The sequence below is a fragment of the Strongylocentrotus purpuratus genome, unplaced genomic scaffold, assembly GCF_000002235.5.
Source record: "Strongylocentrotus purpuratus isolate Spur 01 unplaced genomic scaffold, Spur_5.0 spur5_scaffold_21, whole genome shotgun sequence".
Classification (NCBI taxonomy): Eukaryota; Metazoa; Echinodermata; class Echinoidea; order Camarodonta; family Strongylocentrotidae; genus Strongylocentrotus; species Strongylocentrotus purpuratus.
In genome coordinates this window covers 14,589,084-14,614,030 of record NW_022145607.1, presented here as the reverse complement: position 1 = coordinate 14,614,030, position 24,947 = coordinate 14,589,084, and the positions used below count along the sequence as shown (strand labels likewise).

At 36.5% G+C, this 24,947-nt stretch overlaps 2 protein-coding genes across 6 annotated transcripts; one reads left to right on the top strand and one right to left on the bottom strand.

The window, feature by feature from the left end:
• Nucleotides 1-4,059: 4,059 nt before the first annotated feature.
• On the bottom strand, nucleotides 4,060-15,886 carry LOC583919 (lebercilin). 4 transcript variants are annotated; one of them, XM_030995038.1, is made up of 10 exons: nucleotides 15,739-15,886; nucleotides 13,700-14,277; nucleotides 12,810-13,303; nucleotides 11,920-12,057; nucleotides 10,874-11,440; nucleotides 9,797-10,189; nucleotides 8,653-8,680; nucleotides 6,998-7,279; nucleotides 5,666-5,825; nucleotides 4,060-4,686 (listed from the first exon to the last, which is right to left on the bottom strand). In XM_030995038.1, the coding sequence occupies exons 2-10, from the start codon at nucleotides 14,184-14,186 to the stop codon at nucleotides 4,167-4,169; spliced, it is 3,069 nt and encodes a 1,022-aa protein (XP_030850898.1). In that variant the 5' UTR covers nucleotides 14,187-14,277; nucleotides 15,739-15,886; the 3' UTR covers nucleotides 4,060-4,166. The 4 variants fall into 4 exon arrangements, with proteins under 4 accessions (XP_030850898.1, XP_030850899.1, XP_011677303.2 ...); XM_030995039.1 differs by lacking the exon at nucleotides 6,998-7,279 and having other exon boundaries at nucleotides 15,739-15,885; XM_011679001.2 differs by lacking the exon at nucleotides 9,797-10,189 and having other exon boundaries at nucleotides 15,739-15,884.
• On the top strand, nucleotides 15,151-24,942 carry LOC583939 (DUF21 domain-containing protein At2g14520). Of its 2 annotated transcripts, none has more exons than XM_030995042.1 (9): nucleotides 15,151-15,489; nucleotides 18,241-18,391; nucleotides 18,963-19,221; nucleotides 20,135-20,194; nucleotides 20,720-20,826; nucleotides 21,407-21,606; nucleotides 22,217-22,549; nucleotides 23,051-23,257; nucleotides 23,519-24,942. In XM_030995042.1, exons 2-9 carry the CDS (start codon nucleotides 18,247-18,249, stop codon nucleotides 23,573-23,575), a joined length of 1,368 nt encoding a protein of 455 aa, XP_030850902.1. In that variant the 5' UTR covers nucleotides 15,151-15,489; nucleotides 18,241-18,246; the 3' UTR covers nucleotides 23,576-24,942. The 2 variants fall into 2 exon arrangements, with proteins under 2 accessions (XP_030850902.1, XP_030850901.1); XM_030995041.1 differs by lacking the exon at nucleotides 15,151-15,489 and adding an exon at nucleotides 17,874-17,928 and having other exon boundaries at nucleotides 23,519-23,635.
• Nucleotides 24,943-24,947: the final 5 nt, after the last annotated feature.

The window sequence follows — 24,947 nt, the reverse complement described above, 5'->3', positions numbered from 1 at the left end:
ATTTTCTAGCCATCTTTTTGAGTCCATTGTATTTTATTGCATACGATTCCCGTTTTCTATTTTGAATGTGTGTACATGTATCTTATGTATCACTTGTTCATATTTTCTAGCCATCTTTTTGAGTCCATTGTATTTTATTGCATACGATTCCCATTTTCTATTTTGAATGTGTGTACATGTACATAGAAACATGTGGCATATCTCCATAATGTGTCATTCACATGAATTTTGCGAGAATCTGTGGGCAAACAACATCTTTCCCATCTGGGATATATAAATAGCCGAAGCAGGCATTCATCAGTGTCTGAATCAATAATTCTTAAGTATGCATTATCGTTCAAATCAATGATTATTATGTATGCATGCCTGCCCTGTGTGGCTAGACTACATGTACCTAGAAAAGACGTTGACCTTCATTGTGCAATTATTACTTTTGCGACACGAGACTTTCCTATTTGCCAACATTGAGTGTTCTGTCAGTTTGTAATCCATTCCTTTCATGGCACCAAGCTAACACGAAACTCAGCCACTCGCAATGCATGCAAAAAAGTTTCTGATTTCACAGTGCTTTTGTAGTACAGATGTAAAAGAATTTTATATTTGTTCTGCCAAGAAGCCGACCGGCCACATAGCACAAAGAACAAGCCAAAAAACATAATGATCTACTATTCTTTCTGTCTTTTAATCACACCATGATTGCATTACCATATTTGAAATATATTCCATGAACATCTCTATAAAGAATAGGCCCCTTTCTGTGATGATAATAATAAGGCAAACACACCTAAAACTGACAGAAAGTAGAGAATGCTCTGCATATCGAAAATCTATAAAGAGATAAAGATAAGAATCTGGTAATTTTACAACTTTTTGTACAGCTGACACATGTCTTAATAAATACTATGATACAACTATATACAAAGTGGCAAAAACACACATTAAAAAAATATAAGTCACATGCAGAAAGTACATTACTAAAACAAAACAAAATATTTCGTCAAAAAACATAACATGCATTAAGGGCTCTCAAGAAACATCTTGGAAAATACAAAATATACAAACGACTTTGAAATTTCAATAAAAAGGAGTATGAAATAATCTTGAAAGATGCTAAGAATACACAAATCTGTGCTTGAATAGATTGAATACATGATTTTTTTTCTCTCTCACACATTTACATGCACATTAAAAACAACGTAGCACTTTATATTGGTCATATATATATAATTATATTGTAAATGTATATATAAATAACAAGGTGAACAATATATTTTTGGCACCAGTGTATAAACAGACATAAGAGTGTAACCAACAATACATTTCTAACTGACTACTCATGCCATGAGTCCTGTTTTGACTAGCCAGTTTCTTTTACAATTCATGGTATAAATACTGTGTTTAATTTGTGCCATCTTTTATGCATGATTAGGTTTTTCGGCCCAAGGTTGTCAAATTATCGCCGTTTAATACAGGCATAGAAGGATACAATTAGGGTGATTTGCTCTGCTATCAACTACATGAGTAAAAAGAAAGCAGTATGTGCAAAAAATCTCATTAGACGTTGTAAATTGCACATAATGAACAGGTGGTGCAAAATTAGTGCTAAATTGTCCCTGCTCTAGAAACTATATCCATCATCTAGATTATGCGTACTTCAATTGGACCTATATTAATATGACATTTAACAATTCTGTGCTGTATCTTTTAATATCTGTACAGTTATAATCGGGACCATGTAACATAAAAATAGACTTAACAGTCAATCAAACAAAAATCTGTTGTATCTCCAAACTTGCTGCAATTACCAGTTCTTACCATGCACTGTATCTATCTATAAAACAAAATTAATTGTAAAGCTAAGATTGATTGAAGGAATTATGATTAATTAGAAGTAGATACATTTGAATTTAAAGTTTTATGTCACAGAGCCCAGAACTGCTAAACTTAAAAACTACCCCAAAAATATATATATTGGTTGCAGCAAATGCAACAATTTATATGAATACATCAAGGTAAAGTATACATGTGTTCTTATGCGTACATGTAGGATTTCTGTTAAAAACAAATATACATAAAATACATGTTCTCTGTTCATTTTGAAAACAGGAATGTGACATACAAAAAGTATGTACATGATATAAGTACTGATTAATGTGAAAAAACACTGAATACATTACATACCGGTACACACTCCCATATACAAACGTACATGTATTACATATATATGCTACTTGGAATGTTCCTCAAGGCATTTCGGTCTTCTTGTTTACTCAGAAAAAAAATCAATATCATTGAATTTTGCCAGGATTGGATAAAACCAGCTGCCCCTATCACTCTAACATTTACATGCAGCTACAAGACACATAATCTACTGTCTATTCAAATTGGTTTTGTTTTGCAATATATTTACAATGTACAGGTGTATGTGTAATCATAATGTGATCATGTTGTTTCAATGCAGTAAATTTTTAAATACAAAATTCGTCTCCAAAAGATATCTGGTGCATTGGGAAGAATGTAATACTTCCTGTGTGATATCTGATGAAGACAGATGTTTTACATTGTGCCAAAACACAGCTAATGATAAGGATATTGCTATCAACTTAGATCAAGTTTAAAAAACATGATAAGAAAATCAGAATGGATCATCAGCTTAAACTATTTTAGCACCTCAACGAACTATCAATAATCAATTTTCTTTCACAAGAAAAGTACAATATAACATAATGTTATTTGACGTGATTAAATATATTATGGAAACATTCTTATGCAGGTATAATATGGGCTGTGTAGTAGTCCTTACACACACGCTCATGTTTCAAATAGACTTAAACTCAAATGAATGCACAAATCTTTGTTTAAGTACATGTACCTCATTACAAAGTATTCCATTCACCTGTTACAAATAAATGTATTTCAATAATAAGAATGTGCATTGTGCATATTAATTGTTGCTAGGTAGGACAAAATTATGGCTTGTCCTACCTAGCAACATGTATGGACTTGAATTCTGATGATTGAAATGCAATTATCTGTAACAGGTGAATAAATTAATTTGTAACGAGGCACTTAACAAATATTTGTGCATTAAATCTGATTACATTACAAAAATGGTTCATTAATTTTGCTCGCTCAGTCCATGTGAAATGTAAAGTTTAATGGTTGAATTTGTGAATTTGCAGTACACATGAACACAAATTACAGAGATCAGGGTTGCAATTCTATTGATGGTGATTAAGTTCTGTTTTAAATAAGAGTGGGATTGTACGGAGACGATCCCAGAATCAACATAAAAACAAGGTTACAGTAAGTTTCTTTACAGAGATTACTCCTACAGTGTGCCAAACATTTACTACACATGATTAATGAAACATTAAATCAAATCACCTTGTCCTTCAATAATTTCGAGTCTTGTTCTTTAAACAAGTTTTAAGTCACATGAGTACATGATTACATCATCATCATCAACAATATGATCATAGTACAGCATTTATAAAATGTAAACATGGTACTACAATGTATTTCTACAAGTGTACACATTGTTATACTTGATTTCAGTAAAACTCCAGGCACAGGTAATATCAGCCTTTCTTTTAAAAAGATTTCTATCGTATTCGGTGCTACATAATGATATCAACACCTCTTGCAATTCCCATATGAACAACTCTACTTTTTCAGGGACAAGTCGCTGAAATAAATCATCATAAAATGAAGAAAAATAAGTATCCCATAGAAATAGAAACAACAAGAGTTGGATATCAAATTGGTTGCTTTGTTCCTTGACCAAGTCGCTGCTTGGAATCGAGATAATTTTTATTCTTTTCTATTCTTAACAAAATAAGGTCTGAGAGTGATCTAATCAGTGCCTTCATTAGATATTGGCCTCATTTCAAAATTTGCTTCTTGGATAACACTGCTATATTGAAGAGATTATCGTCTTTTGCCGACATGATTTTGAGCTACTTAACTTCATATACTTTCACTGTATGTTATAATTTCTTTTAACAAATGTAAAGGCAATTATAAGCATGGAATGTTTAAAAACATGTCAGAATATAATTTTGTTTTCATTCATAGAGAATGAGCTCCTATCTCACTGTAGCAGGTGAACTGAATGAGTTGTTTTCATCAACAGAGAGATTGTGTATGTCTCTTTCATGAGCTCATCATAACATAACTTCCTCAATGTCATCGTCAAAGTCATCGAAACTAGACTTTGGTAAATTGACGGTCAGACCGTTTGGTTTGTTCGCTTGACCGAAGAGGTTGCCTTGTGGCTGCGTCTTCTTCTCCCAAGGCAGCGTAGCATTGTCCGCAACCGGCTTCGCCTTTGTCGACTGCGAGAACACGGATCCTTCAAATGAATTCCTACCTTTGTTGGGGGTGGTGGATTTATTGTCTGAAAAAAAATTTGACCTCCTGTCTTTGGACTTGTCCGTCGGCTTCGGTTTTGGCGTCGCAAAGATGTCGTCACTGTCATCATCGTCGTCGTCGTCGAATAGACCCCCTTTCTTGACAGGTGGTTTGTCACCAGCTGCTGCGCGACGCCCGAAGGTGGGGGCGTAACTTCCAAACACAGCGTCGGTATCCGCGGCAGGTTTCTTCTTAGGGGTAGAGTTAGGAGACCCTTGGAGATCTGGATGGGATGGCTTCCCGTTGTGTAGATTCTCAATAGGCTGGGTGAATCTTGGGAGGAAGAAATAGAACAGCAGACAAGCATAAGGGTGTGATTCTGTAATAGATCAAGTCAAATTGAATACTTATTTTCTATTCTATTCTATTCTTTTTATTCATCCAAATTTACAAGAATACATAGAAATTTGTTTGGTCACACATTGTAAAAATACGTAATATATGAGAAACTATATCGTTGTGTTTATAATCATAAAAGAACCATCAAAATAAAAAGTAGACAAAATAGAAATATTCTTATATTCTAGTGTTACACATTGAAAATGATGAAAATGATAGAATATCAGTGGGAAGGAAGGAAGGAAGGATAACCATGCAAAATCGATACTCTGTACTCACATGAAAATGCAGTATATATTTAAAAATTTCAATCACCTTTTCCAATCATCATACTGAAGAGAGAACATGCAGAGTAAAGGTAACTATATACATGTAGAGTAATGGTTGGAACTTAAATGTGTTTATATTTTGTTAATAGACCATTTTTGTAATGTAATCAAATTAAATGCACAAATCTTTTAAGTGCCTCTTTATGAATGATTTCATTCAATATTCAGAATGGGAATTGCATAGATTAATTGTTGCTAGGGAGGAAAAACACGGCTTGCCCTCTACATGTACACTGTACCTAACAACATGTAATGTATTACAAAAATGGCCTGTTGCATGTCAACATGATGTGCACCTAAATATCAGTATTTTTCCCCTCTCTCACATCAAACCAGCTCTTTCGGGAGAAAGCAACACATTTATTGTTCCATAACTTACTTGTTGTGGGAAAATTGTTAGAAGGTGGAGTAGGGGAAGAAGGAGGATACTTTGGATGGACAGTCTGCAGAAATTGGTGGAAGAGAGAGAAGTGAAATAACTGGGAGTGGTACTAATACAGAAGGCTAGGAACCGAGGGTTGTGGAACAGCATGATCGCCAAAGTCAATGGATATGGCACTTAAAGAGAGAGAGAGAGAACTTACTTGTAATCTTTCTTGGTTCCCCCTGATGCTGGTTTGGTGTCGAGATCTCTCATCTTGGCCAGCAGGATATCCTTCTTCCTTCGTTCCTCCGCAAGCCTCTCAGACTCCTCCTTCTGCTTCTTCCTCTGTGCGGCCAGATCTTCTTCCTCTCGTTTCCTCTCTATGATACAAATTAGTGTACATGTACATGAGAACGTACATGGGTAATGGTATTTGCCACAGTCAAGCAATAAATCAAGAGTTGGCAAATTTTTGAAATTTCCTTTTAAGAATACTTTTTTGTCATTAATGGTACTAAGTCAGTAATTCATTTTTATTCACTTCATATCCCCCTGCTTTCACACATGCACACCATTATTATATCATGTATTTAATTAAAAAAGTTAGATGACATGTTGTAAATCCACATGCTGATCAGTGGATACAGGTTGGGCGTCTTGTGTACAGCACTTTGATTAAGGCAGGTAAAAAAAAGCAACACACATTCAAGGTTGAGAAAATAAGTAAACACTTTAACACAGTAAACACAGTAAGAAAGAAAGCTGATGTCAATAAAACCAAACTGGTAATTTTGCAATGAAGCAGTTGTTGAATGACACTCCAGTGTTAGATATTCATAAAGTCACTTGGGAAGTGTTTTACTTTAAAAAGAAAAATATGAATGAATAAGTGCTGTCAAGTTTGAATGTTTCAAAGCAATAATATGATGTTACAACAAATACTCTATACAGACAAAAACCCTAAATGGAATGTATGAAAATATGATGTTGAGATGAAAGAAAAACTACTGCTTTAGAAAAATCAGACACTTGAGATGTACCGGTATGTTAATTAGTCATATTCAAAGTGACCAAAACAAGTATTAATGAATAAATAGTGTCAAGTTTGAATGTTTCAAAGCAATAATGTGATGTTACAACAAATACTTTATGCAGAACACAAACATTAAGTGGGTTTATAAATGAAATCTATTAAAATATAATGTTGAGATGAAGGAAAACAACTGCTTTAGATAAATGAAACACAAATGTGTATCAGTATACAAAACTAAAAAACATCAAACATCAAATAAAGAAAGAAAAAAAAGTCAAACACACAAAATTAATCATAAGAGCGTCATATTTGCAAAAGAGAGAATGCATAAAACCATGAATGATAGCACGATGAAAGGAAGACACAATTTCATGAAAAATTTAAGTGACTAATTAAGAGTAAATAAAAAATAGTGTTACAGGAAATGGGTCCGGAGTTAGACAGAGAGGAAACACATGCATGAATAACTCATGAAGACAATGGACAGGAAGAGAGAGGGAGACATGCTATGCTATTTACCATTATTATCGCCACTCTCTCTCGAGTTGGGCTTACTACCGCCGCTATTCCGCCGAGCATTACTGGAGTACTTGTGCAGGTCTCTCACGCTATTGACGGCCGCCCCAGAATAACTGGTGTTGGAGGAGGGGGGTGGGGCGCCCTTGGGTCTGGAGTACGGGGCTTTCTTGGGTTTGGACCCAAAGAAGGGGACGTTGTCTTCCTCATCGGAAGATGCGCCGTTGAAGATGGGAGTTTTGGGAGCTTTGTCGTCGGTGACGAAAGTGGAAGATTTGACAAGTGCTGCCGATTTAAAGGGAGGGTGGAAGATAGAGAAAAAGAGGTCTTGTCTTGGTGTTTTGAATATATTTGGTGATGGACAAAGGGTCACAAGATAGCATGCTCATCATGTCTAAAGACTAAAGTGGAATAATATTTGAGTTGGCAGTATTAAGAATTAGAAAAAAATCTTCTGCATTTTCAAAGAAAATAAAGGGTGTGCGCTAGGATCCAGATTTTAGAGTCAAGAAAACTAATACCTAATAAATATGGTATTGCTCTACATGTACTTGTATGTGATTGTGATACCATTAGTGCATGTATTTGTTAGTGAATTAAAAAAAAAAATTGTAAGTAAAATATTCCAGCAAATGAGTCCAAATTATTCAAAGGAATTATCAACATGTCATGTGTTTCCCTCTGCAAACCCTTAAATATAGCCCACTTCAAAATGTATTTCCTGCCTTATGATTCAATAAGAAGCACATTATATGCCAATCTACAACATCAACTTTAAACAAAAATGAAATGTATAATGGTCTCCCTAAAATGACTCGACCATATTGTCAAAAGTGAGACATACTGTATGTGAAAACGATCTGATGTGAATGAAAAAATGGGAACTACAGAGGTGAAAGTTCATTTCTTGAATTAACATAAAATGCATGTTGGGTGAACAGAAAATGAAAGAAACATGGTCGATGAAATTCTTTAGGGTTTGTATTTTACAAGAGGTTGTGATGAGTTGAATATTGAGACTAAAGGATTTTTGAATGGATATAAATACAAGAAAGTTGACAAATATATTCATAGAGCAGGTAGTAAATGAATCTCACTGAAAGAAAGATATTTCAACTACTGACATGTACAGTAGTGTAGGATGCTGTATTTCTGCTTATTGTACTGTCTTCTTCTCCTCCGCTTATTATAATTTGAATACATGAAATAAGAGCAAAAAGTAGCCTTTTATTAAATATAAAGGAGTTGTAAATGAACAGGAGAAAAATTTTACTGCCATACTGCAATATGTGATTCAAGTTTATGTAGAAATCACCGCCTGCCAATGACTAAAGTAATGAAATATCATTGAATGTTAATATATTGTGCTTGGACTGCTTGCACGCATAAAAAATGTAAACAGTGTGAATTATCACCAATAAACAATCATAATACAACTGATGAAACGTGAGATGTGCTGTGAAATTTCAATGTGTGTCTGTACAGAAAATGTAAACTGTCTCTCGACTTGGTATATATTTGGAATATATAATTATCTATGTGTACAACTACAATCACAGTGGATATGAAAATTGAAATGATAAATAGATGGACAATATACTGTACATGTGGGGTATTTGTATGATGAAACACAAAAAGACAATAATAGTCTAGCTTACCTTCTTCCTTCTGTTTCCTCTCTCTCTCCTATAAGACAAACATAAAACGTGTCAGAGATTAACAGGTGTTAGATCCTTCAACAGGAATGTAAGTGAGAACCAGACACAAAATCAAACTTTCTAGAAGTTTCCTTCACTGTACAAGCCACCACCAAACAAACTTTACCAATTCAAGTTGATTAATATATTTGTAAATTGCATAAAGCATGTACTGTAGCTTGCCAGAAAGCAAGATCAAAGAAACACTTTGAACATGATCTAAAAGACAAGTTGACCACTGTCACTGCAAAGGGACATGTATGTTGTAATTCATAATTGAAAAAGAAAGGTTCCCAAACACCATGAATGAAAATGAAAGTGGGGTGAAGAAGTAAATACGGTACTGCAGAAATAAGACCTGATTTGTTTTTTTTATTCTTGCACAACACTTTTCAAACTTCAGCAAAGACAGGCAAGCAAACAAAAGAGTTGATGGTCTATACCTAATATCCCCATGTTGTTGAGAGTCCTGAATGCTATTATTTCAAGTCATTATGAAAAATAAATATTTGAATAGAATATGATAAAGGTCTGCTTCAATGGAACCATAAAAAACGTCAGGCAAAACCCACAACAAAAACAAAAATGCAAAACAATAACAGCAGCTCCTACATGTAGATATAAAGTTACAACAAGGGAGTCAAATACAAGTAGGGAAGTTAGGAACTTATTCAGACTATGCATTAGTCTACTGTCACCTCAAACAAATAACATAAATCTGTGAAATGTCAATCCGATTTTCATTCACATTTTGGGAGAATTTATTTAGACAAGTACCATTTTTTTTTTGAACAACTAAAATGTAACACCAGCTATATGTACACCTAGATGGAGAAGAAAAAAAAGTTAATATATTGAGAGCACATGTAGGGCTAATAGTATTAGAATATTAGGGGGTAACGTATTTTTTAGTACTAGACTAGTATTCTATTATTTCTATCTTTATTTCTTCAAATAAGGTAGCAAACAATCTTTTTTGTATCATTCCTTGTTAACTGCGAATGTCTTGTTTCCTCCCTTTTATGGAAAAAGTATTAGATCATTATTAAGATCACAACACATCAAGTATCACTATCAAACGATAATGATGGAACGCATGCGTTACCGCTGAAATGTCCCTTGCTCTTTCTGGCCTGTCCTGCTCGTTATCTTTCGTCAACCAAAATGGCTTCTTTTCCTCTCGCCTTCCCAACCTCCCCACCCCACCACCTTCCTCTTTCGCATCTTCCCCCCTCCTAGGAGACCTTGTCGTGGTCGATGGCAAGAACGAGGGCTCGTCAGATTCTGTTTCCTTGGGAGAGTTTGAGAAGGGAGCTTTAAAAGAGGAGTTGGCAAAGGAAGGCTTGTACGAGTCTGTTCCGTTGAAAGAGTTTGAAACTGAGGTACTGGAGGTGCTTTTATTGTTTGATGGGAAATAGGGTTCATATGCGGAAGATTTTGCTTTGCTCCTGGAAGACTTATAAGGATTTTTAGGACCCGAAAAGAAGCTTAGCTGGCCCTGCTCCCCATGACGCATGCCAAGAGAAAGAAGATAGGCAAAAAATTCACAAGTTAATGACGAAGCAAACAATATACTGTAAGCATACAAGTATGCAGCATAAATATGATCTAAAAAGGAAAAGATGACATTAAAAAGTAGACTACACATGTATATGCAACTAACTAAAAGAAACTGTTCATGTCTCGTTCCCTGATTATTTATTTTTTCCAAATTACTCAAGAACTGAAAATATGTCCATTTTAAATGAAGAGAGAAAATTATTTTTATTTGGTATTCACTCAAGTTGTTTAAGTATAAATGCAAAAATAATCCTAACCCAGTCAGAATTTGTATCTGCATGTTTTAGCAAAAGATGCAATAAAAGTATACTGTTAATGATTGAATAGCATACTGTACATGTATCATGGCTTGTCCAAAAATGATTTTTTTTTTTTTTTTTTTTTTTTTTTTTTTTAAAGGTACATGTACATGCCTGTTCATTTACATGAACAGTCTTCTCTCTTGGAGAAATTATTGGTATTGGGTAACTTCAGGGAGATATCTGGATATCAGCTAAGACACACTTTAAAAGTCAGAGACAACAGACAAATGCAGTGGCTTCTTGATAAGCTATTTTCATAAATGAAGAGACCCTTCAACAGGATCATTGGATGGTACAATCATTTTTAATAAAAACATTACCTTCCGTTGCTCTTCTTCTTCTTTCCTCTTCGTTTCCTCCTCTTCCTGCTTTAAGCGCCTTCTCCATTCTTCTTCATCAGCTTGCCGTTTCCTTTGCTGTTCTTCCTTCTCCCTCTTCATCCTCTGTTCTGACCTCATCTTTTCCTCATCGAGTCTTTCCCTCTTCTTAATCTCATTGTCCAAATCGTTCAAGATATCATCATCCTTTTTCGCTGGGGGCGGGAGAGGCTTGAAACCGCCATCAAGATCCAACAAGATCTTGTCATGCTCCGACAGCTGCTTTTTTTCCTCTATCCTTGGAGTAACTTTCTTCTCTTCCGGCTTGACCTCCGGCTTGACCTCCGGTTTTGGTGGTCTTGGGGTGTGATCCGTCTTTCGATTCTCTTCTGCAGAGGACGATCTCTTTATGGTTGGCGCCGGCTTGGTGTTCTTGATGTCGTCATTGGAGGTGGCTCGTGTCTGAGCAAGGGGCCTTGGGGTAGAGTTGAGGGTGTTGTTGAGCTTTGCAGGAGGTTTCATCACGCGATGGCTGTAAATGTTCCTAATATCAAGCTCTTTCTCTTTTTCCTTTGAGAAGGGAAAAGAAATCAAAGAGATTAGATTTTTCAGAAGAGTGATACATTTCATTCATCCACATGCACAGGCATCTATTGTATATGAAGGTGTCAGCTGTGTATTATACTGCATTCCACAAGGGCTCTCTATCCAAAGAGTATTTATTACAGCACTATACATATACACCTGTACATGAGGTCTTCAGCTAATTTGCTCTGTATAACTTATTTTTCTACATAATTCATAAAAGGTGGAAAAAGATACATTTCATAGAGAAAAATATATTCAAATTCCAATTTGGACGATGTTGCATATTTTTTTCCTTTTTCTTTAAAATTGTCTAAACATTTGATAAGAGCATACTTGTAGAATAGCACACAAACAATCCAAAAGCTTGAAAAACTGTACATGTACATGTTTGAACTTAAATTGCGGCGACTTCCTATATTAGTTTAGGACTTTAGGGGGACAAAAATTATACATGTACTTACTTTGAGTTGAAATTTAGTAGTTTGATTTTCCTCCTCAAGGTATGCCACCCTGGCTCTGTACTCTCGTTCACGTTGCTTCCATTGTTCACTGTCATGCCTTACATTCTTCTTCATGTTCTCTACATGTTTCTCAAGCTCCTGAAAATAAAATAAGATACAGGATATTAGGGCTGGCAACAACAAAAACAAATTGCAAGGTACACATGCATATACTACTAGGGAAATCTGCACTTAAAAACAATTCATGAAGGCATACATGTACACTTCTTTGTACATTCATAAATATTTATCAATTAATCAAAAAAAAGTTTTTAAAACTTGAGCACTGTAATGTTGATGCCTGGTTGCAATCACAGCTGAAATCAGATGCAATTCTAACATTTCTATGTGATTCAAGTAAGGTGAGAGAGAAATTGTGTTTGGTTCTCTTTAATTCTCAATGTTTTTTTGCAACTTTCGGGCCCGGCCCCCCCACTCCGAGAACGGACGGACCCCATGCGTGTTGCCAAAATGTCCTTTTCGTAACAAAAGAAAAAGGTCGACCCGTATTGACTTTACACACCGGACTTTTGCTGAAAAGGGGGGGGGGGGGTGCTGAAAAAGGCTTGTATACAAAAGAAAAAGGTCGAGCCGTATTGACTTTACACACCAGACTTTTGCTGAAAAGGGGGGGGGGGGGTTGGGTCGGTTGGAACACACATATGCGTACCCTAAATAACACTGAGTGGGGGGCCGGGCTTTCGGGGAACAATGCAAAATATTTTGCTTTCTCATTTTCTTTCAATATTTACTAAGGCTATCTCACTGGATAGTTGCCTATATGTATACGCAGGCTATTAAAAGCAGTGCACAGGTTTAAAAGAGATCTGCTAAAATTCCAAAGGACTCACATTAACTCTTCTTTCTTTCTCATCAAAATTGTCCTGAAGCCTATCCACTTTCCTCTGCAGCTTATCCCTATCTAACAGGTGCTTGTTGTCTGCCAAGTGTCTCAGTTTCTTCAACTCATCGTTCAACCTATTCAACTCCTCATTCTTGTCCTTCAATCTCCTGTCTTTATCCTTCTCCCTGTCCTGCGTTCTGCGGAGCCTCTCCCGGAGGTTGTCCACTTCCGCCGCATGGCTACGCAGCAATTGCGGCAGTTCCTCATCTTTGTCCTCAAACTTGGCAAGCGATGCTTCTTGGCGCCTCTGCAGTTGTTTCATCAACTTATTTTCCCTGATGGCATCGTCGTATTTTCGCCGCAGATCGTCAAAATCACTTCTGAGCTTGTTGATGGTGTGACCTTTGGCAGAGAGCATTCGTCTCGTGACCTCCGTGCTCCTTGGTGACTGCTGTGCGGCTGTCACGCTTTGTGATCGTCCCACACCCTTCTTCTTTGGAGCTAATGAGAAATGTGACACATTCAAAGACAGGTCAAGGTCATGGGTGATGATGGCCTAGTGGGTATAAATGTGCTGTACTCACTCTTCCAAGGACAAACTGTTTCATCTCCTCATTTCATTTTCTTAAATCCTTTGAGGTCATAAATCAAAATAGAAAACATCAATAGTTATTGACTAAATGGTGATTCAATAAGAGACTCCATGTGTACTAATTGGCATATAATTATAACAAGCATCTAACCCTACAAGGTTTGCTACATATACATGCATGTACATTGTACAGTACATTGCACCTTTATCAGCATTAAAACATTAGTTTTTGTCAAGAAACTGAATAAAGTTGATAAAAAATACAAAATAAATTTCTATTCTTCAAATCAAAGATACCAGCTCACCTTTCTTTACACTAGGTTTAGTTGCTCTGCCGTATGACCGATACGTTGATCTACTATCCTTACTAGTCCCTGAGTTATATCTGCTTGTCGATGTCGATGCCGCGCTCCTCCGAGTTGATTTCCTATTCCTCACTGGGGATCCTCGTCTAGAATCCTGCATGGAATCCTCCGAGTCAAAAGAGTCTGAATAGTCAGGTGTCCTTGACCTTGAGCGGTCATGATAAGATCCGGACGAATCTCTCTTATGCGACGACATGGTGTCCGAATCCGCAGTGAAATTTCCAGATGTCGACGATCGAGAGTGACCCTGCGAGGTCTTTCCAGCTGTTCTGTTGCCGGAGTCGGGTTTATCGTTGTGGGGGGAGTTTGACGAGTGAGAGGGCGGAGTAACGCTCCGATGGTATTCTCCTTTCAAGGTAAAAGGTTCTTCTTTATCTTGGTCTCCATCAGAGTCAAAGAATGAGTCGTTTACATGGTTAGAGCTCATTTTCTGTACAGATCAAAGTAATTCAGACCTTGTCTTTCATCTCTCAGTGGTTTCTGGTATATGTATCTAGGTTCTTGCCAGTGGATTGACTCTGGGGAACAAAGAAAAACAAAACAATGAAAACATTCACCAGAAACTTATCTTGAAGAAAAAAAATCCCAATATTTAAAGTTCTCTAAATAAAGAAAAATAAGAAAAGTCAAAATAATACATACATTTGTACAGTGTACTGTATAATCTTTCCTAATGTTGAGATGAACTCAATTAACCAAACGGTTTGGACTCTAGAGGCTGCTACATGTAATTGTTTAAATTCATTTTAAAGACACATCACACTACAGTAAAAATTATAATAAAACAAAATAGCATAAAAAAACACAGTATGATCCATAGTAGATCTAGATCTATACACAAAGATCCAAACACAACATTTGGAAAGCAAATTGAATCATTTAGCCATTCTTAACATTTTATTATGAATGTCTTGACACTAAATCTAGTATCAATCAATGTGGTTCTTCCTCAAGATAACAGAAGCCAAGGTCTGTGTGAAAGTAACAATTTACAACAGACTTAAATATATTGTGAAATCCTTTATTAAACTGACAAGACCCAAATCCTTAGTGACTAAATTGTAAGACCCCTAATATTAATTAGACTATTTTGCATTTTGACACTTGATTTACACTTAGTCTACACTAGAGTCTAGTGTTTATTATTGACCCTTCAGGTGTCCAAGACACATGTAGACATTGGTCCAGATCCAGTATAAATTGGTAGAATTGGTTGTAAAGTCTAGAATAGATTAGATAGTTTGTATATCTCAGTTTTACCATGAATGTGTTTCTCTTTCACAAGATCATTTTTTTCAATTTTGAGTTTCACCTTGGGCTCAGTGTGGTTGATCATCAGTATCACTATCACTATCACCTCAGGCTCTGCTCTGGGTTACTTACAGTTATAACTAAATATTGTATAAAACTGTCATGCAATCAGAAATCTAGACAATACATATGAAAACATGATACAAAGAACATTAGGCTATTCAAAGACTAGCCCGTCTGGAAAGCAAACCCACCCCACGTCCCACTTGATCGCTCAACCGGAAACGCACACACGGAAGGCGTCTGGTCCGCGGAGCCGAGACACAGGGAAATTCACTGGAGCCGCATGAAACAGATCACGATTGAAGCAGAAATCTACTCAATATATTGACGAAACTAGACAAATTATCACCTAAAAACGCGACGATATGTATCTATGATACTTAGAATTTCTTACAGTTGTTTCAAAAGAGAACCAGGTGAGTAAACATTTCGAATTATAGCCTAATTTCATGTCGTCCTCGCGAGCAGACTTGGCGATGAACACAATCAGCGAAGAAATTAAGGCACCTTTTCGGACATCTCTATGCGGCTAGCCACGGGGAGTGGTTAACCTTGAAAACAAATCGACAGCGCATCGACTTCATAGCTGAAAAAATGGTATTTTGCACCAGCCGAAGAAATGAAATACATATTGATAGCTATGAAAATAACCAAAATGCACATACCTTGACATTATTTGACTTGACGAACATTTTTATCTAAAAAATCTGTTTCATTTTGACATTTGTGTGTGTGTTCCTGGCCAAATTCAATGAGAGGCTGTGGTATTTCGTCTTCGTCGCGGGCATAGCGATAGCATTGTTTTGAAACGCAAATATGGCAACCATGTGACGTTTCTGTCTGTCGCCATCTAGCGTTCTATAATGTATAAGCGGTGCCCGTCTTGAGTAATTTCATAACAAAATAAGAAAAACATAGGCCTAATTACTACTAAATAATAGGCCAGTACGTGAGCCTCTCATTATTTTTGCATGATTTCTTGTATGATATCTTACTTAGATACGTGTACATAAATTTGACCTTCCTCCCACTTTTTATTTTAAATGCCCTTGAGATAGTCACAAAATCATTAAATCGACTTGAGAGGCCATGGAAGGTGAGGGTGAAGAGGAGGGAGGGGGGGGGGGGGGGGGGCATTGCCCTATTTCTTTAGTGGTTTTAACTCGATCAAGTTTGACGATCATAAACGGCAGTATAATCATGACCTTGAAGTAGATATGCGGGTACAAAATTGATGTGATGGAAGATGCTTCCTAATTTAAAATAATGAACAGTTTATTAGCATTTCACTTCCTTTCGCTTGCTAAACTTATTCTGTAATTCTATTACCGTCATTTTGTGTGTGAAGGATAAACTTGTCTGTAATCACATCGGCGTGGATTTAACATAACAAGTTAAGTAAATTGCGTTTTGAAAATTTGCAGTTGAACAAAAATTAATTATAAGTTCTAGGCCTACAAATTAACACTAACTTTGAGCAAGATTATTTTGATGTATTCTCCATATTCAATATTCAATGCGTCAATATTAATGGAATTGAAAGTTTTTCTTCAGTTTTTTTAATTTTGTTTAATCTGGGCATGACTGCCTTATTTTATGGGGGCGTGGGGTGGGTGTATAATTTGTGTTTTCTTCAACTTATTGTAGGATGTCTTTTTGTCTTTGTACATTTGTATTTAACCTTGTACATGTATCTACATGTGTACTCTAGACATAGTATCATTTTGGAACCAGTTATCAATGATTATTCAAAACAACATTCTCTGAAATGATTCTTCATGAAACTTTTTTTGTGACAAAAATTATTCATCTGTGACTAGAAGCACTCTGTTTTACAACTTTGAAGACTTAAAATTGCCCCTGTTTTGTAAATTGTTTGAATTCTCTAGATCTAAGAGGCCACGGTTAGCAAAAATTATTCCCGAAAAAAATCTCTGAATGATTCTTTAAGAAACTCTTTTGTGACGAAAGTTGTTCATCTGTGAATGAAAGCACTCTTTTTTTACAACCTTGGTCTGCTTTTTCAGTATTTTTGATAAAGCGTTCATTAAAAACAATAACATTGAAAAGGGCGATCGTATTGCGGGATTACCATTAAAACAGATTATTATGCGAATTTTCGTAGCGGATATACTCATTCCTCCGTCAAGGGGGTATACAACAAATTAAATGAAGAATGCCGAAACGTATTATTAATGTCAATATGTTCCGAAGATTCGGACAATAAAAGGTTTGTCCATTAGCAGTCATTGAATGCATTATGATTTTCTTAATCTGTTATTGTTTGACGCTAATAAGTGGCTACTAACCGATAGTATGCCTATTTTTGTTCTGTATGGATCCATTTTTGGATATTTGGTAAACACATTGACTGAAAACATCTACACAATGATCTTAGCCCAATGTATTATTTTTTTAGGCCTATATACAAAACCACTAACAAAGAGTATAAAGCAGAATGTATATGGTTAAATATGTTTTTTTTTACCGGAAGGTTATATATTCTCGAAGATACTTCAATCCGACGGGAAGTTATTATAAAGGTTTGTTATTCCGATAGTTTAAGAAATGAAATATAAGTGTATACCTGATTCATTCTATATTATACGAACCTTCTTTGATTTTCATTTTCGGAATGATGAATCTCGGGAATTACGCGCCAAATGTTAGAATTGTGAACCTTGTTTTTTCTTCTTCTCATTTTGGTATTATAGTCTATTGACGTTTGTACACGTGCTTGGAATTATAATGACTTCTGAGCAAAGTACCTTCGGAAGTACGAGTGCCCCACCCCCCCCCCCCCCCTGATCGGAAAGCCGAGTATAACATCAACGGTGAATGATGGGATAGGAAACGTAAGCGCCAGGAGTGGTTTAAGAGAGGCTGGGGGGGGGGGGGGGGGGGGGGGGGGGGGGAGGTAGGTTAGCTCCCCAAACATTTCCTTAAGAGCCCTAAAACAAATTTTCGCGAGGCACATAAATACAAAAAAGAATTCAAGAAGCCAAGCCCACCCCTAAATTATTCTTCTGTAACCGTTCTTGATAATTGCTATGATGAAACTGCATGCCACTAAAAATATATAAATATTACACCCCTACATAAATATTGTAGTCATATTGGTATTTCGAATCGATGTTGCATTTTCCTTGTGCATTTTCATCATGTAGGACAAGATGTATGTGAACTGCACAGTCATTGATGCCAGCACAGTCAGCTGTAATGGGACCGACTACCTGGTTGAAGTACCACCCCTAGGGCCGGATGAGCCTCAGTTCTGGATCTACATCGGAATCTACATCGGTTTGATGCTGTTTGCTGGTGAGATTCAGTGGCGTAGCCCGGGTCCAGATATTTAGGTGTCTCTGGCTGTCTGGCATCACTATTGGGGGGGGGGGGGGGGGGGGGCGATCTAGATAAAGTACAAGGCATCCAAACAGACGGAGGGTTTTTATTAAAGGGGTCCCATCATCTTCTTTCAACTTTTCCTATTTTCTCTCCTTTTTTCCCCCATAGTTGGTACGGGGGCCACGGGGGCACTTTCATTATTCCCCCCCCCCCCCAAAAAAAAAAAAAAATAAAAATAAAAATAAATAAATAAATAAATAAATACAAAAAAAAATAATAATAATAATAATAATAATAAAAAATAAAAAATAAAAAATAATAAAATTTTAAAAAAAATAATAATAAAAAAACATAATGATAATAATAATAATAATAATAATTTCTAAGTTTTGTTTAAGTTTTTAAATCAGACGAGAAGCTACAATTTGAATGATTAAAAAAAGAAAATTGAGATATGTGCATCGGTTTGAAGCCAGTAACAAGAAGGACGTCAACCAAGTTCGAAGAGAAGTAATACATTGATCATGTCCCAAATTGCTTTCAGGGTTGGTGGCCGGCTTGACCCTCGGCCTCTTATCACTGGACATCACCACCTTACAAGTTCTCTCTACGGCCGGTACCCCGAGCGAGCAGGTCTACGCGACCCGTATCCTTCCGTTGGTCAAGAACTCTCATCTCCTCCTGGTCACTCTCATTCTGGCCAACGCCGCGGCGGTCGAGTCCATGCCAATCTTTCTTGACCACGTGACTAACCCTATCGTCGCCGTGGCCGTTTCGGTAACGGCGGTCCTCATCTTCGGAGAGTAAGTCGGTTTGGTATTCCGGACCGTTATAGACACAGGGTGGTATTCTGGTAGCGCGTACTAAGTTAGCGCGCACTAAGTTAGTCAACACTTTTATGGAGTGCCTGTTGTCAACTCATTTATCCTGTACAGATTATTTTAATCCTTCAATGAAAAGTCTCCAAAAAAATAATTTTGCAATGAAATGGGAAGAAAAAGATAATATGAGTATGAACTGAATTTCCAAAAAGTCTTTGGTAGATTATCTTTGTCATGAATATTGAAGGAGGAAGATGAAACCTAGCATTCCATAGAAGTGTGAACTAAAATTCTTGTTTAATCTGGACTTAATCCCGGCTTAACTTATGAGAATACCACCCACAGTGCTTAAAGCCTTTCAAAGATAGGGGCATGCATACAAACAAAAACAGTCAACATTATTCTAATTCTTTTCCCATCGATCGCGAGCCAATCGTAATAAAGCTGAGAAAACTTCACAGATTTGAACACAATGCGCCGGCCTTGGTTATGGCAAGCTTCAAGAAATCAAAATTATTTAAACATCTACATTTCCTCTTCAATTTCGCAGTCTCCTTTTTTTCCTCATCCCAATGTTGACTCTTTTTTTGGTTGAATATATAGAATAGAGCAACTTATTATATCTTTATTAGATCACCCAAACCGTTTATTGTCTTTGTTTTCACACCCTTAGCAGTTTTGTTTCCTACTATTCAACCGTGTATGTAGTTTTTAATGTTGTTCTTATTTGTTTGTTTTCTCAAGACGTAGAAATAACATTATATCCTTTATATTTTAAGAGACTATTAATCTCATTCAAATTTAATTAAATACCCGCATCTTTCACAAACTGTTTCAATGATTTAATTCTCAATGTTTTACTCTGAAGCTTTTTTTCTTTTAAAATGCATTACAGGGTAATACCGCAGTCGATCTGCTCAAAATATGGACTAGCTATCGGAGCAAATATGGCATGGTATGTATAGTACATGATTTACAAGGGTGTATTACCCTTCCCCAATCTTCCCCCAACCCCTCCTCCAATCATACTAAAGACACCAAACTAATCGAAATAAAAATAAGTGCTTGGACCCGACGTCTTTTGGGGTCCAAGCACTCTTCATAAAAATAGTTTTCTCAATCAAAAACTTATAAAAATGTTCGTCAAAGCTCGAGTTTGGAGGTGGGTTGCTTTTAATATACGAAACGCCCAAACGGCTTGAGCCCCCGGGCATGATTTGCACTTGCCTTGTCTCTCCCTTGCATGCGGTACCCTGTAAATACCTTCCAAAAAGGCGCAAATATATTATCACAGGGATTTATGTGTTTATATCAGCGTGAATTATCGAAATCTTCAATCAACAACAATACTAATAATCCAATCAAAGTAGGCAATTCTTAGAACATAATTGTTGATCAATAGAAACTATTTGATTGCACGTATATGGCACTCATAAGCCTTCACTGAGAACATCTTATTGTGTTTTGTATTTCTCTGTAGGTTTGTCTATATTCTCATCGCTCTAACCTTTGTAATATCATGGCCGATCGCCAAGCTTCTGACATTATTGCTAGGAGAAGGAATTGGGACGTTCTACCGCAGATCAGGTTCGTTATAGTGTGGATACTTTTCTTTTGGGTCTCTCACAAGTTTGGCGAAACACGAACGACTCTTGATCGATAGCGTATAAGTACGTCTTGGAAGACATGACTGTACATCAAAACTTCTAAGTGATATTGGCTACTGACCCGGAAAATCAATATAAAATGATGTTAACTTGTTGCTATCATCCACTCACTCAGGTTCTTCTCTGACAAACATCTCATAACTATTAAATATTTCTTTTATTTCAATTGAAAATTATTATAAAACCACGTGTTTTCGTCAAATATCAGTCATTTATAAATTAATAAATTAAATTCAGTCCATTAATAAATTAATCCTTCGACCAATATTTTCATAACAGTCCACAATGAAATAGGACTATGCCAGGGTCGGTAAGCTCAATGCAGTCTCATGTGTAACGGGATATCACTTTGTAGACCCTTGAAAATCTCTCCATCGTTATCGCTCATGCCTTCGTCCTGAAATACTGCTCATTTTGTTTGCAATCATTTCAACTTTATTCTTATTAGAACGCAGAAATATAAAGCAATCAAATAAACAATCTTTTTACACCTTTGACAGAATTAAAAGCTCTGGTTGACATCCAGGCGACCTCCCCCGAAGCAGCTGCAGAAGATAGCGCCCTCACGAAGGACGAAGTGCTAATCATCAAGGGTGCTTTAGACGCGGAGGGCAAGGTTGCCAAGGACGCCATGATACCTCTTGATGACACCTTCATGCTGGACTACTACGGCGTCCTAGATAGGACCATCATGCAACAGGTTTGGAATAAACACATCATATATTTATGTGTATGGTGTCGGCTGTTCTAGTCCGTTTTTCGTTGATGCAATACCGGCAGATTAATGGCCATGGTATTTGCAATTCATATTCGGATAGTGGCTTTATAACTGATAATAAACAAACGTAAAGAATAAGGTACGGATCATAACAAATTGGTTGATTTAGAAACAACAACAACAACAATAACAACAGTGTCGAAATTTCCTGACTGCCATTTTATTCGAAAATTGGGTGACAATTTTTTTTCTTTTTTTTCTATTTTTTTTCCCCCTGTTTCTTTTTACCGCTTTACTAAACGTCACAGTTCATTGTAGGTATTGTTCGATTAATAGTACAAAACAAAGTTGATCGTGTCCGATAGGACTGTGAAAATAAAGGACATATTCATGTTCGTTAGGTCTGGGTTTTGTTTCTTTTCTTTTCTTTCATTTACCACTGGGTCAATTGGAAGCATTGCTTTACGATTTTCGTTCTTTAACATTTTCTATATGTTCATCTTATCTGACTTCATTTCAGACACAGGTTTCATTTTAAACATAAACTAAAGCACATTACATGTGTATCAATCATTATCAAAATCCTTTTTAGCTTATAGCCAATGGTTACTCGCACGTACCCGTCTACAAGGACGACCGTAAGAATATCCAAGGTGCGTTTGTGGTCAAGAACCTTATTATCCTCGACCCCGACGACAACGAATCCATCTCAACATCTCTCGAACAATACGGTCGCCCCCTCCATTCCATCGCGGCCACCAAGCCCCTCTATAACATTCTAGACGAGATGATGGACGGGAAGTACAGGATGGCGGCCATTTACGACAATCCAGCGATCTTGCCGATCTTGCCGACTATAGACGAGGCTGATGGTAACGTCCCGAGTACGCCTACGCTGCCAACTACGACGTCACAAACCGGATTGGTAGGTGGTGTTAGGGTATTCCTGTAATAGTGCTGCCGTCGATAGTGGAGAGAGGATGCTGTTGTTGTTGTTGATGATGATGATGATGATGATGATGACAACGGTGATGAAGTCGTAGTGGTAGTAGTAGAAGAAGAAGACTGTATATGATAACTTGTTTAGCACAAGCCCCAATCCAATGATGATGATGATGATATAAGGAGGAGGATGAGGATAACAGATTATGATAATGGCAATGGTGACGACGACGTTGCTGATACTGATTACGATGGTGATAATGACAAGTTCATTAATGAGTGGTTTTAACAACAATCAACTTGAGAGAACACAAAACTGAAGGAGTGTTCGGAAGATATTGCTCGATTGAGCGTAAACAAAATAATTGGAAAGGCTGAGAGTAATATATTAAAATGATATAATAAAATAATAGAGCATACGAAAAAGAAGCTAAAAATAACAATCATCAGTGATAATGGCTCCTTTCACCTGTTTCATCGGCAGAACATCATCGGCGTCATCACGCTATGGAACGTTCTGGAGGTGGTTCTAGGTGAACCAATCATCTCCTCAGATGACGTCTACGCCAGTGTACGCCAGAAGGTCGAAATGGGAAAAGTCAAAATGGTCCGGTCGCTCAGTGCTAACCCTATGGGTACCACTGCAAGCCACTTCGGATCCATTAACTCGCCACCATCTCCGGCTCTTACGGTAAGTTGGGTTACCGACTACACTCAAGTCATAGGAGGAGGTCGTTGATGAGGGATTGGATTTGCGTTATTATATCTCTATTATACCTTGTATGCTTCTCAGTGTGATGCACATGTCCCCCTCCTTCTCTCACCTCTCTCAAAGTTTATATTTCTCATTATCTAATACTCAATGTTGGATAGTTTCTGCGCTCTTTAAATGTATAATTATTATTATTATTATTACCTCACTTATCCGTCATTTGTTTTTTCTTCTCTGCAGCCCCAGCCGTCCACTGCAGAGAACACACCGCTTTTGTCCCCTGACAACTTTTTTTGAGTGGTACCGATTCCCCCCTGCCAACTTCATCTCGTGCTGAATAACTCGCTATCATGTCAAACGTGGTTGTATGTCAATACTGCGGACCTACCTTCGAAACTCAACAGTCGAATACTATTCTTGTGACGTGTTCCAAGTTAGACATACACGCAAGATAAAAATCAATATTTTTACACGATGTACATTAGGAAACATACAATAGGGTTATGAATTGTAGTGTTGTTATTCATATTTTCATGTAATTAAATGTAACACGTTGTGGATTTTTACAAATTGTATTCACTAAAAATGAATCATGAAGCCATTAAATGAGTACAGTAAGAACAAAGATGAAAGTTTGCTTATACTGTAACGGTCGGCTGATGCTAACTTCATATTAACATAATCAAGTGATTCCATTACTTATTAAAGTTGGAATATTATTTCTTACATATTTCCATAAAGTGATGGCGACAATATGGTTTATTCTTCAGAGATAACTTTTAAATCTTCTCAGAACTTTAGTGATCAATCTGTTAAAATGTCATATTTATTGATAAAAAAAGTTCTGAGAATATATAAAATTATTGTCATAATCATTTCATGAAAATAGGTAAGAACAATTATTCCAACTATATGAGCAACAGCATATGATCACAAGTAATAAGTTCAGAAACATAACATGGCACAGCTGTGATCTTCTCAATCAGATTATCTCTTGGTCATGAAATATGTATGAAATAGATATAATTTTAAATTCAAATTGTACCATTGACAGGTGGAGATATACATGTACATGTAGATGATTTACTTAGGCCTATATTTGTTTATTCAGCAATTCACGAAATGTGTTCATACAATGAAAGCGTGTCATATGCTAAAACGTGAAAATATATTTTAAGGCCTAAATAAATTTGTGCACACTGGTTGTTGTAGCTAATATATCGAGTGTATTTTAACCGAAGCACTATTGTCAAACCTGCGACATATTTGCACACCGATACATGGTCCTGTTTGTACTTCATCTTGTACGTTTAAGGGATATGCGATCGCGGATCGTAAATACAAAGCTATTCCCCTTGACTCTTTAGTCATGACAAGAGTATAAAGGAATGTCCATAGACGTTGTACTGTATGACTAAAGGTCGAGTAGAATTTTTAGATTGTTTATATAACGTGTTTGTACTTTAATAAGGTAAATGAGTCTAGTTTAATAATTGTTATGGGTAATAAGATTACCTATTTATACGACAAAACTATATTAGGTGATATAATGCTTGGAATCGTGTGAAATGTCACAAATCTCATTTAAACTTGATAATGATAATATTGATAGGAATGATAATACAAATAATAACAATGATAATAACAATCATAATCATAATAATCATAG